At 48.1% G+C, this 12,973-nt stretch overlaps 1 protein-coding gene across 3 annotated transcripts in view; it reads left to right on the top strand.

The window, feature by feature from the left end:
* Positions 1-12,973, top strand: part of LOC143933531 (transmembrane protein 272-like) — a 154,206-nt gene that overhangs the window by 122,857 nt on the left and 18,376 nt on the right. For all 3 annotated transcript variants that reach the window (XM_077456446.1, XM_077456451.1, XM_077456459.1), the window contains 2 exons: positions 10,223-10,282; positions 10,386-10,562. In XM_077456446.1, coding sequence (XP_077312572.1) covers positions 10,223-10,282; positions 10,386-10,562 — 237 coding nt within the window. The remainder of the gene's footprint in view (positions 1-10,222; positions 10,283-10,385; positions 10,563-12,973) is intronic.

The raw sequence follows: 12,973 nt of genomic DNA, 5'->3' as shown, positions 1-12,973 counted from the left end.
CCCTTCTGCTGCAGCAGTCCTTTATCAGTATAGGGACTGAGGTACAGTCTGTGGAACTAGTAGGTTGTGAATGATTAGCAGACTGTACCTCAGTCCCTATAGTGATAAAGGATTACTGCAACAGAAGGGCAGCAGTCAGCAGTAGTGCACCTCAACCCTATATATTGTGGACCTATATCAGTCCTTAAGGAATAGCAGACTGTACCTCACTCAACCCTATGTACTGTAGTACCCTATATCTTACCAGTCCTTATAAGGACCTTTGTGGAACTAGTAGGTTGTGAATGATTAGCAAAGGTCCTTATAAGGACTGGTAAGGTATAGGGTGCTACAGTACATAGGGTTGAGTGAGGTACAGTCTGCTATTCCTTAAGGACTGGTATAGGTCCACAATATATAGGGTTGAGGTGCACTACTGCTGACTGCTGCCCTTCTACTGCAGTAATCCTTTATCAGTATAGGGACTGAGGTACAGTCTGCTAATCATTCACAACCTACTAGTTCCACAAAGGTCCTTATAAGGACTGGGAAGGTATAGTGTACTACTGTACATAGGGTTGAGTGAGGTACAGTCTGCTAATCCTTAAGGACTGCTATAGGTCGACAATATATAGGGTTAAGGTGCACTACTGCTGACTGCTGCCCTATTCTGCAGCAGTCCTTTATCAGTATAGGGACTGAGAGTTTTGTCACAGGGTCATTTAAAAAATGACAGGCACAGGAAGAGGCAGGCCCTTCCGCAGGGGTGGTAGGGGTAGGGCAGGAGCAACAGGCTTGAGCCAAAGTGGGAAGTTGCAGAAGGTGCGTTCAATTACTTTAAAGGATGCACCAGACTTGGTTGAGTGGCTCACTCAGCCTTACTCTTGGCATTGGATCAGGAAGAGGAGGTAGCAACAACCGCCACTCAGCAGTCTGACGACAGTACCCAGATCAGCCCAAGGAGGAGGTTGGTCCCCGGTGTTGCTGCCTACTCCGAGATCTCTACTTATAGCGGTGGGGAAGGTGACGTCAATGATGACGTGTCTAGTGATGTCACGTGGGTGCCCACAAGAGAGGAAGAGGAGGGGAGTTCAGAGGGAGATATGAACCAGCAGATAGGGAGGAGAAGCAGGAATAACTTACATTGCACAGGAGGGACAAAGAAGACTGCTAATGTATCAGGAGCGAGTCATCAACCATGTACGGTCACATCTGGCGCTCCCAGAACACCGGCACATGGCTCTGCAGTGTGGGCTTTTTTTTAACATGTCCGCTGCTGACAATCTTTGCAGTCAACGCATTAGTCGCAGTAAGCCCAACACTCACCTAGGGACGACCGCTTTAAGAAGGCACATGAGCAGCCATCACCGAGCCCAGTGGGAGCAACGGAACACACAAAGTCAGACTCCAGGCTCTCACCGTCCAGCCTCGTCTTCTACTTCTCCTTCTCCTCTCTCCTCACAATTGTCCTCCACTCCACCTTCCATCACGCCAAGCTCACGTTTTTCTGCAAAAAGGCAGGCTTCCGTGGGCCTAATGTTCGAGCGTAAAAAAATTATGACGCCGGATAAGCCTCTTGCCCAACGGTTGACGGCTGGCTTGTCAGAACTCATAGCTCGCCAACTACTGCCATATAAACTGGTGGACTCGGAGGCCTTTCGAAAATTTGTGGCCATTGGAACACCACAATGGAAGGTCCCAGGAAGGAAGTATTTCTCAGAGAAGGGCATCCCAGAGCTATATGGCCATGTTCAGTGGCAAGTGAATGTATCTCTGGCACACAGTGTCGGTGCCAAGATACATCTGACCACAGACACATGGTCTAGCAAACATGGGCAGGGAAGGTATATCACTTTTACTGCCTACTGGGTGAACCTTCTGACGGCCGTCAAGCATGTAACCCGTGGCACCCGTGTAGATTTGGTTTTACCGCCACGGATTGCATGCAGGCCTGGCTCTTCTTCTCCTCCTCCTCCTACTCCATCCTCCTCCCTCTCCTCCTCGGCTGACTCCTCCTTTTCCGCTGCTAGCGTCTCTTCCGATGCGCCGCCCAAGCTCCCCAGAACCTATTCGACATGCCAGGTGAGACGTTGCCATGCCGTGCTGCGTCTGTTGTGCCTGGAAGCCAAGAGCCACACTGGCTCGGCACTCCTTTCAGCTTTGCGGTCACAGGCAGATCAGTGGCTAACACCGCTCAATTTGACAGTTGGTAAAGTGGTGTGTGACAATGGTGCCAATCTGCTTAGTGCATTGAAACAGGGCAAAATTACGCACGTGCCATGCATGGCACACGTCTTAAACTTGGTCGTGCAGCGATTCATTGTCAAATACCCTGGGGTCCAGGACATCTTGCGGCAGGCAAGGAAAATCTCAGCCCATTTCAGAAGATCTTACACGGCCATGGCTCGCCTTGCTGACATTCACAATCTGCCGGTCAGACGTCTTATTTGCGATTGCCCGACGCGATGGAACTCAACCTTCTATATGCTTGATAGGCTGCTCCAGCAGAAACGTGCAGTTAAGGTCTACCTGTATGAACTCTGCGGCAGAACAGGTTCTGGGGAGCTGGGTTTTTTTTCACCGCGCCAGTGGCTGCTCATGTGGGACTTCTGCGGCCATTTGAGGAGATCACCAAACTGGTCAGTCGCAGCCATGGCGCCATCAGTGACATGGTACCTTATGCCTTCTTTATGGAGCGTGCATTGCGTCGTGTCATTGATCAAGCTGTGGAGGAGCAGGAAGATGAGGAAGTCGCAATGCTGGATGAATTCCCAGGGGGGGGCTACTCTGAGACAAATGAACAACAGGAGTCTGAAGAGGAGTCAGAGGAGGATGGTGCCGGGGCGGATGAGGAGGAGCAAGAAGAGCATGCTTTAAACCTTTCTGGGATCCCTGTTGTTGTGCGTGGATGGGGAGAGGAGAATGAAGAGGATGACATTATCCTGGATGATGAGCAGGAGCCAGGCCACCACACCGCTTCCAGTTTAGTGCAAATGGGGGCCTTCATGCTCCAGTGTTTTAATAGGGACCCCCGTATAAAAAGCATAAGGGTAAAGGACCAGTACTGGGTGGCAACGTACTTAGACCCCCGATACAAACACAAAATAGCGGAAATGTTACCGCCGTCACAGAGGGCTGTCAGAATGGAGCACTTCCAGGCCTTGCTTTGAGAAATGCTGCTTTCTCCTTTTGCGTGCGCTGGCAGAGGAGCAATTCCCACTCCCAGAGAAGGAGTTGCGGGTACCAATCCAACAGCGCCTGCAAGAAGAGGCCGGTTTGAAGATGTGTTGGTGACTTCGGATATGAGGTCATTCTTTCAGCTGACCCATCGACAGGTGTCATCCGGATCCAGCATCAGGGAACGCCTAGACCGTCAGGTGGCCGACTACATCGGGTTAACGGCCGTTGTGGATGCTCTGAGGCGTGATGAACCCCTGGACTACTGGGTGGGCAAGCTTGACCTCTGGCCAGAGCTTGCCCAATTTGTAATCGAACTGTTGGCTTGCCCCTCGTCCAGTGTCCTGTCCGAAAGGACGTTCAGCGCAGCAGGGGGGATCGTGACCGATAAGCGTACTCGCCTAGCTCACGACAGTGTTAACTACCTCACATTTCTAAAAATGAATGAGGCATGGATCCCTGAGGAATTCAACACATGTGACCAGTAGACCATGTATATGTCTATAAATGATTTTTTTAATCGAGCACACAGACCTTCTTTCTTCATTTGGCTCACTTCCTTGTCCAAAAAAAGCACACCGTACTATATGCCCGTACCCTCCTGTTTGAAGAGGTTGAGCGGTGTCATATTTCTACTGGGGCTGCTTATTATGAGGGGCTCCCACCATCCCTGTGCTGTGCTGACTTCTTCCTGGGGCTGTACCTCTGCTGTGCATATTATGAGGGGCTCCCACCATCCCTGTGCTATGCTCATTATGAGGGGCTCCCACCATCCCTGTGCTGTGCTGACTTCCTCCTGGGACTGCTTTATTATGAGGGGCTCCCACCATCCCTGTGCTATGCTGACATCCTCCTGGGGCTGCTTATTATGAGGGGCTCCCACCATCCCTGTGCTGTGCTGACTTCCTCCTGGGGCTGTACCTCTGCTGTGCATATTATGAGGGGCTCCCACCATCCCTGTGCTATGCTCATTATGAGGGGCTCCCACCATCCCTGTGCTGTGCTGACTTCCTCCTGGGGCTGCTTATTATGAAGGGCTCCCACCATCCCTGTGCTGTGCTGACTTCCTCCTGGGGTTGCTTATTATGAGGGGCTCCCACCATCCCTGTGCTGTGCTGACTTCCTCCTGGGGCTGTACCTCTGCTGTGCATATTATGAGGGGCTCCCACCATCCCTGTGCTATGCTCATTATGAGGGGCTCCCACCATCCCTGTGCTATGCTGACTTCTTCCTGGGGCTGCTTACGGTGCAGGTGTCAGTGCTGTATATCACGGTGCAGGTGTCAGTGCTGTATATCACGGTGCTGGTGTCAGTGCTGTATATCACAGTGTGAGTGCTTTATGTCACGCTGCTGATGTCAGTGCTCTCTATCACGGTGCTGGTGTCAGTGCTTTATGTCACGCTGCTGATGTCAGTGCGCTCTATCACAGTGTTGGTGTCAGTGCTGTATATCACGGTGCTGGTGTCAGTGCTTTATGTCACGCTGCTGATGTCAGTGCTCTCTATCACGGTGCTGGTGTCAGATCACTCTATCACGGTGCAGGTGTCATTGCTGTATGTCACGCTGCTGATGTCAGTGCTGTATATCACGGTGCTGGTGTCAGTGCTGTATATCACGGTGCTGGTGTCAGTGCTTTATGTCACGCTGCTGATGTCAGTGCTCTCTATCACGGTGCTGGTGTCAGATCACTCTATCACGGTGCAGGTGTCATTGCTGTATGTCACTCTGCTGGTGATCATCTCCTGCGCCCTCTTCTTTGCCTACCCTGAACCTCCCTCTCCTCCATTGCCTTCATGCACTCCACAGTCCTGAATTGTCACAACAATTTCACATATAAAAAAAGAATGCTTGTAGTTGTCAATCCCAGATTCACCTCATACATGTGTTATGTCATTGGCCATGTGGTGGGACTATGTTTGCACAGCTAGTAATTATTTTGTGGCTGCAAATTTGACCTGTAGGTTTGCAAAGTTCACCTCCCATTGAAGTCAATGGGGCCCGCCACGAACGTTATGGTTCGCAAACTATCGGACGTGTTCGCGGTCCGCGTTCACGAAACGTCCCGTCGGAAGTTCGTCCATCACTATTAATCTGTAAAGAAATTTCCATTGCCCTTCGAAAATGATGGCAATACCAAAAAAGGGGTCTAAAAAGAAAGAAGTTAGGCAAAGGTAGTAATTCTTCAAAGACGTAGGGAAGCAAGTTTTCAGGTTTGAGTAAAGTACCATTGACATTTCTCACTCCGTTTAAGGAACAGCCACTTTCTTCACAGTAACAGAATGTGAACTGTCATTGTTAGTAACTGAACTAACCGACCACAAATTACATCATTATGTAAAAACATAATGTGTATAATATACAGAAACAAGTTAAAGTAAACATTATCATTTGCTGATAATCCATGTGGCCAGAATTTAGAATGATCCTCTATAAAGAACTTCCTAATGTAATCTGTTGAAGCCATGGGTGGAAAATTAGAACATTTATATGATATAAAATATATACAAGAAAAAATGTCTGATTATAAAGTACCACGTATACAGCTGAGCTAAGCAGACAACATCAAAATAAAAATACAAATAAATAAATGAAAGCAGCTGGATAAAAATGTTTCTATGAAGATGATTGTATAAATGGATAGTGTGGCAATAAACTCAAAGTACTCAAAGAATAAGCTCAATTATAACTAAGGCCTTTGTGAAATATATGTGCCTTGTGGTATGACTATAAAAAGTTACGATTACCTTGTACAGGAATCTGTTATATTGCGCAATTCTAGAAATAAGCCCTTTTATCTGTATTTGTGCTGCTGTGCTGTTTAATGTTTGTTTCTTATGCCGCATACATACGACCAGACTTTCTGGCAGAAAATGTCAGACGGTCTTCCCGATGGACTTTCGATGGAGTTACGATGGACTTTTGAACAAAAGGACTTGCCCACACATGAACGGCCTAAAGTCCGTTCGAAAGTCAGTTCGTTTTGAATGTGATGACGTACGACGGGACTAGAAAAGGAAATTCAATAGTCAGTAGTCAATAGCTGCCCTTGCGTCGTATTTGGTCCATCAGACCAGCACACAGACTAATGGTTTTCCTGATAGGAATTGAGTCCGTCGGACAGATTTGAAACATGTTCTATTTCTAGGTTCGTCTGAATATTTTTAAAGACAAACAATCGGACTACCCCACACACTATCCGACGGAATGATTCTGTCAGACCTATTCTGCCGGAAAGTCCGGCTGTGTGTACGTGGCATTACCCTTACATCAAAATGGCAGTGGTGTAACAGATGGCAGTGGTGTAACTAGAACCTTCAGGGCCCCGGTGCAAGAAACCATGGAGGGCCCCCATGGCCTCCAGCCAGGGCCCTCCCCACTGATCCCGGGGGAAGCAGAACCTGGATAGGAGGGGGAACAAATCCGCTCCATTTTCCCCCTACAGCCACTTAATGCCTATCAGAGGGAGAGGAGGAGAAGCAGACTTTTAGTGGCTGCCGGAGAAAAATTGAGGGGATTTGTTCCCCATCCAGGTGTGCAGGGGCAACATGTGCGCTATTTCAATTGTGACCCCTGTAGTTACACCCTTGGGATGAGTGGCAGTGGCAGCGGTGGTGGTGGGGGAGGGATAGGATCAGTGGCATCGGTGGTGGGAGATGGGATGAGTGGCAGTGGTGAGGGAGAGATGGGATGAGTGGCAGCGGTGGGGGGGGTGGGATCAGTGGCAGCAGTGATGGTTGGGAATGGGATCAGTAGTAGCGGCGGTGTTGGGGGGATGGGATCAGTGGCAGCGGTGAGGGGGATGGGATCAGTGGCAAGGGTTGTGGTTGGGGGGTGGGATCAGTGGTGGGGGGGTTGAATGGGATGAGTGGCAGAGGTGGTGGGGGGTATGGGATTAGTGGCAGGGGTGATGGTTGGAGGGGGATGGGATGAAATGAGTGGCAGCGATGGTGGGAGGATGGAATTCGTGGTGAGTTGGGGGGGTGGGATGAGTGGTGGGGAAGGGAATGATATCAGTGGCAAGGATGGTGGTTGCAGGATAGGCTCAGTGGCAGTAGTGGTCATGGTGGTGTGGGGGGCATCAGTTGTTGTGTGGGGAGAGGGGGGAATCAGTGGCAGTAGTGGTGGTATGGAGGGTATCAGTGGCAGTAGTGGTGGTGTGGGGGGTATCACTGGCAGTAGTGGTGGTGTGGGGGGGTCAGTGGCAGTGTTGATATTGAGGGATGGGTGCCACTCACTTGCAGATAATTTGGTTCCCCCTCCTTGCTCAGTCTTGCTTGGGTGAGCAGAGAGGATGGGCGAGGCCTGTGAGTGAAGGCGGAGCCGTAGAAGATGGATGGAATGGGCGGGGACTGTGCCTATGAGTGCAGGCGGTGACAGAGAAGATGGGTGGAGCCTGTGAGTGAAGGTGGAGCCGGAGAAGATGAGCGGAGCGGGCAAGGACTGTGCCCGTGAGTGCAGGCAGTGACAGAGAAGATGGGCAGGAACTGCGAGTGAAGACGGAGCCGGAGAAGATGGGTGGAGTGGGTGGGGACAGAGAAGATGGCTGTGCGGGGGTGAGGACTGTCCCTGTGAATGGGGGAGCAGAGGATGGGTGGAGAGGATTGGCGGGGGCTGTGCAGTGTGCCCGTGAGTGCAAGGAGGGTGAGGAGAGCAGCTGGAGAGGGTGGGCAGAGCGGAGCGGCCCGGGACTCCACGTGAATGACTATCTCCCGGGTAGCGGTAGTCCCCCCTACAGTGGCGGAACTCAAGGGCCCAGTTGTAAATGCGACTGGTGTGACCCTGATAATTCCGCCACTGACAAATTGTGCTTTAACCACTTATCTACTGGGTACTCACCCACTTCCTGCCAGTGGCGTCTCCAGCTTTCATATTTAGGGAGGCACATGGCGGGACAGGGACAAAAGTGGGGGGGCCAACTATAAAAAAATATATATATATACACACACACACATACAGTGCCTTGAAAAAGTATTCACACCCCTTGAAATTTCCCACATTTTGTCATGTTACAACCAAAAAGGTAAATGTATTTTATTGGGATTTTATGTGATAGACCAACACAAAGTGGCACATAATTGTGAAGTGGAAGGAAAATTATAAATGTTTTTCAAAATTGGCACCTGGGGTGGATCCTATATCTGGCATCCCTCTGTCAGGTCACCTGAGACCAGGTGACAGATGCACTCCGTAGGAGTCGGAAGTGCACCGCTAGGTAATGGACCTTAGGACTGACTGCTGCAGATTGTACCCAGGGAGATTCGGGACACAGGTCTACAGGATCACTAACACAGATCCCAATGGGAGCTGGAGCATAGATTCACCAGGGCGTGGAGTCTAAGAGCCAGCGGGTGTTCACCAGAGCCTCCAGTGGTGAGGATGGACTTCGCTGCAGTCTGGCTCCAGGTCACAGCCCCTAGGGTCTCACAGCTCATGCTCACAGTAGACTACAGGAGAAGCAAGCAGCAGGCTGGAACGACAAGGATACTAAGTGGATATGAAAGAGGTCAGGGCAACTAGCAGACAGGAACAACAGAGTACACACCAAAGGTTCAGGGTCACAGGCAGACAGGGATGGTCGGGAACATGCAAAAGGTCAAGGTCGCAAGCAGACAGGAATCGTAGCAAACACACCAAGGTCGTTAACAGAGTCAAACATAGAGCACACGGCAAGCAGGAACCAGGAAGCCAAACACACAATGAACACACAATGGTTGATCAGCAGTGTTGGCTTGCAGTGCACAGGTTAATATAGGGTTCCCTGATAGGGCCTGGGGTGGAGCCATGCTTAGAGGAGAGGTTATAAAAACCACTAGGCGGAAATGGCTGGCCTCTTAGTCAGAAGACATGAGGGGAGGTAAGCAACCAGAGAAAGATCACTGCATAACCATGACACCCTCCCCCCAGTCGGACAGGCAGCGCACCGTACGTCGACGTAAAGTGTTGTTAGGGTAGTATAGTGACAGATTGGGGTGATATAGTGCCAGGTTAGGGTGATATACAATAGTGTCAGGTTAGTCGGTAGTGCCAGTTTAGGTGATATACAATAGTCCCAGGTTAGGTGGTAGTGGCAGGCTAGGTGGTAGTGCCAGCATTGCAGGAGGGGAGGAAGTCAAGAAGAACATGGTTCTTCTATGGTTTCCTGGGTCACTGGGTAAGCTATCTGATTGGATGCGGCTGGCCCATGTAACTCTAGCAGCCATACTGGGTCAGGCAGAGCCTATTTAAGGTCCTGGCTCCCAGGCTTGGCATGCATTTCACATGTGGGTAGTGTAAGAACAGGTCACCCATCTGACAGTGAAAGTGATTAGTGGTAGGGAGAGGTTCCAGTCGAGTAGGGAGAGGATAGGAATATGGTGGACCAGTGAGGCCGCATTCCACGCCTCAAGACACATGCTGTTGGCACATCTAGACCTGCTCTTCTACACATTGCTGATATTGCCATGAGTGTTCCCATGGGGTGCCTTCCTGCTGGGTTTGTTGTGAATTACTGGACTCCATTAATACAAGTTCTGTTCTCTGCAATCGGACTCTGTGTGTTTACTGCAACTGCACCACACTGCACCTCCCCACAAGCAGGACTGAACTGTCAGCTTGCCAGCTCATTCTTGCACAGTGCAAGGGCATGACTACCTAGTCCTCTTCATGTGCCACAAAACAAGGTCCTGGGGGGGCCGCATGCAGCCCACTGGCTACCAGGTGAGAAGCCACGACCTAGCAAAAACAGGACAATTTAATCAGTATTCTAACGGAATACTACTTAATGGGCTCCAGCTCCTCACCCTAAGTGATCAGAGTGCTGGGGTGAGAAACAAGAAAGACATGTAAGTGACCCTCAGGAAAGCAGGAAGGAGTATGACTGCATCATTTCCGTTTGGGAAACACTAAACAAATAAAAATGAATATCTGGGTTGATGGTTTAAATAAGCTAATTACTTTTATTAGTTATCAAAATTCTTGCTGCTTTTGCTGTTGATTATTATGATGCTGTTATTGTTTTGTTTCATCATTTTATTAGCTTTGTGGTATAACTGTTCACAATTAACATGCCATTTAATACAATTTTAGGTTCACAGATATGCTCTGTGGTAATCTGGACAGCACTCAGCATAGCCATGATTGTCATAGGTAATTGCAACATTTGATTTGTTTCCAATCACACATAATTAATTATATTGCTAGTTTTATAATACAATGTGTGTGTGATTAATGTATTCTTTTTTGCCAACAGGGGCTTTATACATCGATAAATGCAGCATTGAGCCCATGATCCCAATCTACCTTATAGTGGCTGGTGCAGTTCATTTAGTTGGATTTGTCCTTTTACCGCTGAAGTTTGTCTTTGTGAAGTTAATGTATGCCATAGAGGGAATTCTGGGTCTCTTTTCACTATGTTGGTTCATTGCAGGTATATGTATGAAAAATATATTGCACTATACGTACAGAAGGTGCCAGTCTTCCAAATCCCCGAAGCATTTGCATAACATATACTTCCCCTTAAAGCCTAACTTAAGCTATGTTTTTTTAGTCTTGGATAGAGTAGAGAAGAAGTAAAAATTCTATAATTTTTTTTTTATGATTGTTTTTTTCACTTTCTGTCCCTGTGAGTTTTTCACTAGAACAGGAAGACACAGTATAATCCTTCCCACTCTACTAAAATGTTGTATTTCTTTTTATCTGTGTGTCTGTTTGGAGAGATTTTTCACAATTTTAGCTGGAGTTGAGCTTTAAGCCTTGTACACACTATCAGTTTTTTTTCGCTCGTGAAAAGATGAATTTACTAACAATCCCATTTTAGTAAAGCGATCTCCGCCACCCCCCCGCCGAGCTGGTCTGACAGGGGGACGGCCTCCTCACCAGAAAACACTGGTCAGCACTCTCAGCCATTGGCCTTGAGCGCTGATCAGATGCCGAAGGGCAGACCGTTTTCAGTCATCCTGGCTTCTGTCGGTCCCTTTAAGGACCGAACAGTCCTTAAAGGGGAGGGCCAGTCGGGGAAAAAAAAACGTAAAAGTCTGCAGCTACAAACAATGTAGCTGCTGACTTTTAGTAACACACTTACCTGTCCTTGGTGCCCATGATGTCGGCCGCCCAAGGCTCTTGGGTCCCGACACCGCCATTCCAACTAAGAGAAACAGGCAGTGGAGCCTTGCGGCTTCACTGCCCATTTCCTACTGCGCATGCGTGAGTCGCGGATCGCTTTGTGAATGGGATGCGCTATGTTCTGGGACACACACAGTTCCCAGAACACAACTCGCACCATTCACTAGAAGACAACCTGAGGAGCAGAAGACTGAAGATCACCGCGGAATAGGAAGAGGCAGATTAGGGCGATCTGCCTAGCAACAGGCATTTCTGGTAAGTTAAAATTAAAAAATAAAAATTTTCCTCCATTTTTTTATGAACATTTTTATGCTATTTTTTTTTAGAGTGGCCCTCCACTTTAAGGTTCTTTTCACACCTTTGTATTTTGGGACTACAGCAGAATCCCTGCTATTCTGCCTGTGATTTCAAAACGCATTACAATCACAAATGCAGGTTCAGGTAGCATTATTTTTAATTGCTGTGCAATTTTGCTGCAACTCTAAAATACTGAGGTGTGAATGGAGCCTTAAGCAAAAAGTGGAGCTAATACTTTTTTTGCATTTAAAATGGGTACAACATATTCTCCTGCAGATTACATTGATGTATATTTTCAACAGTTTTTTCAAATAATATGGAAAAAAAACATCAAACGTTTAAACTGAGAAAATTTTGAATTTTAAGAAGCAATAAGGTAAATTTTAAATTGATGGCAGCAACACGTCTCAAAAAAGTTGTAACTAGGCAACAAAAAGCGGACAAAATAATTGGTATTAACCAGGAAGAACTCAAAGAATATTTAGCAAATTAGGGTAATTGGCATCAATTCAGTAACATGATTGGGTTTAAAAAGAGCATCTTAAAGAGTCAGGGTATCTCAGAAGCAAAGATGGGCAGAGGTTCACCAATGTGTGAAAAGCTGCATCTAAAAATTGCACTGTCCAAATCATTTGGTGGAGGGGGGGTTATGGCATGGGGTTATTTTTCAGGGGTTGGGCTTGGCCCCTTAGTTCCAGTGAATGGAAATCTTAAGGTGTCAGCATACCAAGACATTTAGGACAATTTCATGCTCCCAACTTTGTGGGAACAGTTTGGGGATGGCCCCTTCCTGTTCCAACATGACTGCATACCAGTACACAAAGCAAGATCCATAAAGACATGGATGAGTGAGTTTTGGGTGGAGGAACTTGACTAGTCTTCCCAGAGACCTAACCTCAACCCGCTAGAACACCTTTGGGATGAATTAGAGTGGAGAATACAAGCCAGGCATTCTCGCCCAGTATCAGTGGCTGACCTCACAAATGCAATACTGATGAACGGTCAAACATTCTGATAGACACACTCCTAAACCTTGTGGACAGCCTTCCCAGAAGAGTTGAAGCTGTTATAGCTACAAAGGGTGGGCCAGCTCTTTGAACCCAGGTCTGCAGAGCATAGCAAAATACACTATGTTGTCAAAAGTATTGGGACACCTGCCTTTACATGCACATGAACTTTATTGGCATCACAGTCTTAGTCCGTAGGGTTCAATATTAAGTTGGCCCACCCTTTGCAGCTCTTGGCCCACCCTTTGCAACCCTTTGTCCACAAGGTTTAGGTGTGGGAGTGTTTGACCATTCTTCCAGAAGCGCATTTGTGAGGTCAGGCACTGATATTGGATGAAAAGGCCTGGCTCGCAGTCTCCACTTTAATTCATCTCAAAAGTGATCTATCGGGTTGAGGTCAAGACTCAACTTA

This window comes from Lithobates pipiens, unplaced genomic scaffold (genome assembly GCF_037356315.1).
Source record: "Lithobates pipiens isolate NorthernLeopardFrog02 unplaced genomic scaffold, aLitPip1_a1.2 Scaffold_10, whole genome shotgun sequence".
Classification (NCBI taxonomy): domain Eukaryota; kingdom Metazoa; phylum Chordata; class Amphibia; order Anura; family Ranidae; genus Lithobates; species Lithobates pipiens.
This window is presented reverse-complemented; position numbering and strand designations above follow the sequence as displayed.